Raw genomic sequence first — 7,008 nt, 5'->3', positions numbered from 1 at the left:
GCCTCAATGTACTCGTGTGGTTAACAGCTACTGGTTGAAAATAAGAATGATGTGTGTGTGTGTGTGTGTGTGTGTGTTGTGTGCGTGTGTGTGTGTGTGTGTGTGTGTCTCATTTCAATCATTTATTATACTTTTTTTTTAGCATTTTTCACATTAATACATATACATTGCCAAATTTTCTATCTCTCTATAAATATATATATATATCCCTTTGTGTGTGTGTGTGTGTGTGTGTGTGTGTGTGTGTGTGTGTGTGTGCTTGTGTGTGTGTGTGCCAGGCCTGTGTGGGTGTGTGCGGTTGTAGAAGCAGACTGTGTGTGTGTGTGTGTGTGTGTGTGTGGGTAAGTGTCACTTTCCAGGTGACTGTTTTCACTTCTGTTTCTGTCAGGGTATTTTGTGGTCTCCCCCTCGCCCTCCCCCCGCATGTTCAACTCCCTCCATGCCTCCCCCTCTCACTACACGTTACTTATACGTACGCTCAGTGGGCTGCTGTCCCTCCCCTGGCCCCTGCCCCTCCCCCTCTTCTCCTCCCCCCTGTAGCTCTCTTCCAGGCGCATCTTCTCCGGGTCCGTCCCCTCCTCCTTGCCGCCGCCGCGACGCGGGGCCTGTTGCGGGGGGAGGCGGGGCTGGGCGGGCGGCGACCCCTTGAAGAGCGGCGGCGCTTTGGTCTTGGCCACCTTGTCGAAGAAGGTGAAGTCGGCCACGTACTTCCCGGCGGGCGACAGGGACACCATGGGCGGGAACTCGTAGCCCCACAGGATCTCATCGGGCAGATAGGAGGTGCGCACCTGGCAGGTGGCCGACGTGGGCTCCACCGTGGCGCTCATGATCACCAGCAGTTCGAAGTCGGCCGGCTCCAGGTCGCCCCAGGCATCGCCTGGAGGACGCACGGGACAGGAAGGAGGAGGTGAACTCTGATGGGTGGGTGGATGGATGGATGGGTGGAGGAAACGCACTGTGGGGTACAGACTGATGAACCGCAGTGGATGGGGTCTTCCCCAAAAGAATCATCTATGTGTGGACAGAGCACCAATCCATTCATCCATCCATCTGTTCACCCAACTCTTCATCCATCCACCTGTCTATCCATCTAGCCATTCATTCAACCATCTATCGTCCTCCATGCATTCATCCATCGAGCCATTCATCATCTATCCATCGGTCTATCTACCCATCTGTCCATCCATTCCATTCATCAATCCATCTGTCCAATCATCCACCTTTTTATTGATCTATGCATCCATCTATCATTCATCTATCTATACATTATCCAACCATCTATCCATCTATGCATCCATCAATTTAACTGCCAACAGCCATTCAATGTATTTGCGCCACTGTTTGCTGTTTCTGTTATCAATGGCGGGGTCCGCCTCTCCCTGCCAAAATTTGGCACACGCAAGAAAATCAAGTGAGAACCCTGCCTCCATCTCAAGTGACCCAGTCAAGGGATACTTTAGGTTGAAGGCAGTGGCCGAACGCCCCGCCAAACGTCGTCAGTTTCGAATGCAATTCTGGGACTCGTGTCATCTGCCCAACGCGAACGTGCTCATGGATTTCCACTTTAACCACACACGTGATCGCCGCGTGGGGGGTGGAGGGCACGTTTTTCGAAGGGGGTGTGCCGACGTTCGGGCCTAGCGGTTTGGAAAAAACCCAGACGAGTCCGTCTCCGCTGGCTCCAGCCTCCAGCCACGACGCCTTGCTCTGCTGCTCGTGGCACCTCCACGCACCTTTTGTGTGGCTGTGAACCGGTCTTCCGCCTTCCCGAGCACAGAGGTTCCTGCCCAGACAGGCTCCCCCTGTACGGGGTCCCCTCAGAACAGCGTCGCTGCGTGGAGCTCTAAGCTCCGGTGCCCTGCCCAAAGAACCGCCGACTGAAATGCATTGCTCCCTGCATTGCCTTGGCCAGTGGGTTGAAGAATTGAAGCGCTGCTCTTGTGTGCATATTGTGCTCATCGCCTGTTCATCCATCTATTCATTCATCCATCTATTCATTTCTCTAGCCATCCATCTGTCCACTCATCTACCCATCCTTCTATGCATCCCTATATCCATTCATCCATACTAACTATTATTTTCAGGATACTTTGGAGAACTCTGCGACGGTTACAGTTATTGAATTTGGACGTTTTCAAAAAAGAAGCCAAAAAGAAGACTGATTACACGTTTGCATGACCAAATCAATTGAAATACTTGATGAAGAAAATCTGACATGGTTAATAATGTGTTTTGACAACGGCGTTCCTGCTCCGGAAAATTGCATGATTGCACGATGTAGGCTGTACATGACCGTTTCTATTCACTGAGTATTGCCTTAAACCAACTATGGTCAGATTAATAGCGTGCACGTAATTTGGCTTTTTTGTTTTCTTTGGTTTGATGGCTGCTTAAATATTATTTTGAAATTGCTGCCAAAAAGCTTTGGTTGTTGAGCTGATAATGTGATAATACAGCATGTGCCCTGAGTAGTAATTATGGCCTCTTATCCGAATACTTAATGTATTTAATGGTTTTAAGGCATCATTTACAGATTATAGGAGAACGGGCTACCAAAACCAAATTGAAGCCCAAACGGTGACCTGGACGAATTGAAATGGATACTTTAAGGATAGAGGCCGTTAGGTGCACGGCAACTAGATCCGTGGCAAGGGAAGTACAGTTTATTCTACCTCGTCTTCTGGACTTCGCCCAGGGCGGCTGATTGTGAAGAGAGAGGTCCGCCCTGAATGAGGAGATACCGATATGGAACGGAGGAGCAAGCTGTACGGGAAAGGAGATGAGGAACAAAAGAGACTAAAAGGAAATGGAACAAAGCGACGACAAGAGTCCAGCTGAAACCAAAGCGACTGCATACGCGTTGAAAATGACAACTTTGCTCCGGCCCCGCGGCAGCTCTTCCGAGGACCCCGAGGCGGGCCACGGGCCTACGTTTGGGGAACCCCCCGGAGCCGTCGAGTGAGTGCCGCCCCGTCAGAGCAGCGATCAGTGTCAATCAGTGCTCGGCCCCTGTGCCTCTGGCTGCTGCTTGGAGTAACAGGATCTGTGCGAGCTGCGTGTCAGCACCGCGGACTGTAAGCCATTGTGCTCTAATGAGGGTGTCTCTGGCAAGCTCCCTCACACACATTCCATCCGGACAAAACCTTCTTCTTCGATGGTGCCGACCCAGCCCACAGGCGGCCAGACGCAGGTAAACACAGCGCACAAGAACGTAAACACACATGCAACGCGTACTATAGATTCATAGGTATGTATTTATGTATGGACAGTATGTATGCATGCATGCCATGTATGAATGCACATACATACTTACACGCCTACATACATACATACATACATAATATACATTTCCAACAATGTACAGGAACTTCAATAAATGAGGAAGCATTTTGGCCCAGAACCTCTCCCTTAGCGGTCCCTGAAACAGCTCTCGCTTGCGTTCCCGTCTTGCTGGGGAACCATGGACTCAGGAGGCATCATGGCGCCAAGGTTCGGGACGTCGTTTCTGCACGCCGGCCGCAGCCGTCTCGATATCGCAGGTTCCGCATTATCTCTTATCAGGCGAAGGTCGCGAGGGGTAAGCGAACACCGCGAGCAAGCGGCGAGTGTTTGATCAGCCGCTCATGGCCGTTGGTGGACTTGGCGATTCCCAGCACGGCTTGCGTTCGACTAAATCAGGCTTGTTCAGTACTTCAAACCCCGCCCCCAATGTTTTCCCCCTTTCCCCCAAAAGGGACCACCTCGCTCGGGGGGGACTCAATTTTAGCACCAAGTCCCTCCTGTGGGCGGGGGAAAAAAGGCCTGAATTCATAAGCTCCGGGAGCTAAGTTCCTGGTTCCTGAGACGGCTCCTGCGGCGGAAAAGGGGCTTTGACATACCGTACAAGTACGTGAAATGAAAGCAACGATAAGTACAGTACAGGATGATGAAGATATATACCTGGAATATATACCAAAAAAACATGTATTTATAAGTTGCTGGCGTCACCTTTGGCGGCCCAGGCCCTGAGAGGGCTGCTGTCGTCGATGATGTGGTAGAAGGTGAGGGGGATGATGAGGAAGGGGCTGTCGCTGGAGGTGTCCACCTGAAAGGGCACGTTCCTCTGGTCCAGCCGCACCGTCTCCCCCTCCTTGGTCAGAGACGTCTGGAGCAACTTCCCGATCACCTGGGAGCCGGGGCGGGGGCGCAACACGGAGGCGTTAGCTCTGGCCGACAGCGGCGCGGGGAGGAGGGGCTATGAGTATGACCGCTGCTAGTCGTCCTCCCTGGGTGGCTGCAGGGACATAGGCATAAACGGCACGCACCTGGCATCCCAGCAGGAGGCTTTTACGCATGTTGGCCACTCTGATCATGAGGCACGGCTGCCCCTCGTGGTTGGACACCACGGCGTGCTGGCTGAACTTCACCGTCTCCCCTCTCTTCTTGGGCCGCGCCACCTGCGGGAAGGAGAAAGGGTGGGCGGAGCTCTCAGTTTCCCTCCCTCTTTTATTCCCTTCTCCGGAATCGTGCCGACAACTACGCCAGAGCGAGGCTCTGTGATGGACGTCGCGTATTGACACCTATGAAAACGTCAAATAACGACGGACGTTTTATACTGCCTTTACATCTTCAAATTGCCAAATTGGGGATGTTAATGTTAAAATCATGTTATTAGCCCATCAATACAGAGTTGAAGTAGAGTTAGAGTATCGTGAGGGAGAGCAGAGGGTTGTAGTGTAGAGGGAGGTAGATTTACATGTAGAGCAGAAGGAGGTAGAGTAGAATTTGAGTCGAGGGAGGTTGAGGTAGAGTAGTGGGGCCAGAGTTAGAGTGGAGGTAGAGTTGATTAGTGGTAGAGTAGAAGGAGATATAGGTGGAGTAGTATGAGGTGGCGTAGAGGTATAATTGAGTGGAGGTTGTGTAGAGACGTTTAGAAGATTATATGCAGCACAGAAGGAGGTAGAGTAGAAATGAATTAGAGGAAGAGTTGAGGGAAGTCGATTATATGTAGAGCAGAAGGAGGTAGAGTAGAATTTGAGTAGAGGGAGGTAGAGGTAAAGTAGTGGGAATAGTGGTAGAGTAGAAGGAGGTAATGGTAGAGTAGTATGAGGTAGAGTAGTACAGTATTAGGTAGCGTAGAATTGAATTGAGGTAGAGTAGTGGGGAGGTAGAGTAGTACAGTATGAGGTAGCGTAGAGGTAGAGTTGATTAGTGGTAGAGTAGAAGGAAGTAGAGTAGTACAGTATGAGGTAGCATAGAGGTAGAATTGAAGTGAGGTAGTGCAGAGGGAGGTGGATTATATGTAGAGCAGAAGGAGGTGGAGTAGAAGTTGAGTAGAGGTAGAGGGAGGTAGAATTTAATTGAGGTAGAGTAGTGGGGAGGTAGAGTTGATTAGAGGTACAGGTAGAGTAGTACAGTATGAGGTAGAGTAGTACAGTATGAGGAAGCGTAGAGGTAGAATTGAATAGAGGTAGTGCAGAGGGAGGTAGATTACATGTAGAGCAGAAGGAGGTGGAGTAGAAGTTGAGTAGAGGTAGAGGTGGGTCATATAGAGTAGAGGGAGGTGGAGAGAAGCAGAGCAGACGGCGGTAGGATAGAATAGGAGTAGAGTTGAAGTAGAGTAGAGGGATCCAGAGAAGAAATAGTTATAATAGAGGAATAGGTCCGGGGTGTGGTTGAGTTTCCCAGAACAACATAAGCCTGACCTTTTTTTGACTGTCCCTCCACGGCCGCCACCACGCCTCCCTAACCCACCTTGGCGAGGAAGGTGCCGGTGATGAAGATCTCCATCACCATGGTGATGACCAGCTGGAGGATGAGGAGGATGATGGCGAGGGGGCACTCCTCGGTGATGCAGCGGAAGCCGTAGCCGATGGTGGTCTGGGACTCCAGGGAGAAGAGGAAGGCCCCTGTCAGAGTCTTCACCTCCATCACGCAGGGCGTGTGGTTGGAGGGGGGGTCGAACTCTGGGTGGAGCGGCGGCGGGGGGCAGGGGGTGGGGGTTGGACAGCAAAAGGACAAACAGGGTTGAATGAAAGGCTTCAAATGCCTGTTATCGCACCATGACCTTTGCATGTTTACTCTGCTCTTCCTTGACCCTGGGGATGGGAAGCTGCGGTGGCGGGCTTTCAGGGGGCAAAGGTCGGGGGCTTGGGCGATGATTTAATTACTCTGGGACATTCCCTCCCTTATTTTTTTTTTGGATTTTCGTTTTCCCACTTCATCCCCGCGCCAAGTGTTCCTCTCACAGTACCTCGACAGTGCATCATTGTTGCGTTAGAGTGAGCACAGAAAAGCGCCTGTGGAGCTCCTCAGACGCTCGATTGATAACTGAACCGGGGGGGAGCGCCGCCTATGGCCCCCGGTTGCGCTGGTGTCAGTGAAGCCGCGGGACTTTCGCGCTCAAAATGATTAATTGCGATGTAATGATCGCGATAAATCGGCGCAAAGGGTTTGGCATCGTTCAGCCTTGGCGTACTTGACCCTTTGAAGGGGTGATTCCAACAACGCAAATCGCCATATTTTATACCATGGTGAAGGTAGACGTAGCGGTCTTACGATGTTTCGTTATGTTTGATTGTACTGGCTATAATCTGCAGGGAATGGTGCACAGCCAAGTCCTGCTGTGACTGGGGCATTATCCTTTATTTTTGGATTTTGTTTGCCCATGTCTGCGCCCTCACCCAGGAGATCCCCGTGCAGCAAGGCCACCAGGTACCAGACCACCCCGAACAGGAACCAAGTCCCGGCGAAGGTGGCCGAGAACAGGAAGAGCTTGTAGCGCCACTGCATGTCCAGGAAGGTCGTCCAGAGGTCGCGGAGGTACAGAGCGCCGCGCCCGCTCACGTGCTCGATGAGCACGTTGCTGCGGCCGTCTTTGGAGAGCACCCGCCGCCGCCGCCGCAGGGCCCCGCCCGCGCCGCCGCTGCCCCCCAGCAGAGGCTTGGTGACGTTGGTCTGCGTCTCGGAGTGGCACACCTTCCGCGGGGTGGAGCCGTCGGAGGCGGGGGTCGTGGCCGGGGTCATCTC

The 7,008-nt window shown here is 52.2% G+C and overlaps 1 protein-coding gene across 1 annotated transcript; it reads right to left on the bottom strand.

The window, feature by feature from the left end:
• Positions 1 to 455: 455 nt before the first annotated feature.
• On the bottom strand, positions 456 to 7,005 carry kcnj10a (potassium inwardly rectifying channel subfamily J member 10a; the record flags this gene model as incomplete). Its single annotated transcript, XM_080023739.1, has 5 exons — positions 456 to 877; positions 3,988 to 4,165; positions 4,305 to 4,436; positions 5,734 to 5,945; positions 6,663 to 7,005. The coding sequence occupies 5 exons, from the start codon at positions 7,003 to 7,005 to the stop codon at positions 456 to 458; spliced, it is 1,287 nt and encodes a 428-aa protein (XP_079879865.1).
• Positions 7,006 to 7,008: the final 3 nt, after the last annotated feature.

The sequence above is a fragment of the Zeus faber genome (assembly GCF_960531495.2).
Source record: "Zeus faber genome assembly, chromosome: 22".
Taxonomy (NCBI): domain Eukaryota; kingdom Metazoa; phylum Chordata; class Actinopteri; order Zeiformes; family Zeidae; genus Zeus; species Zeus faber.
Note: the sequence above shows the minus strand (reverse complement) of the source record. Positions and strands in the feature narration are given on the sequence as shown.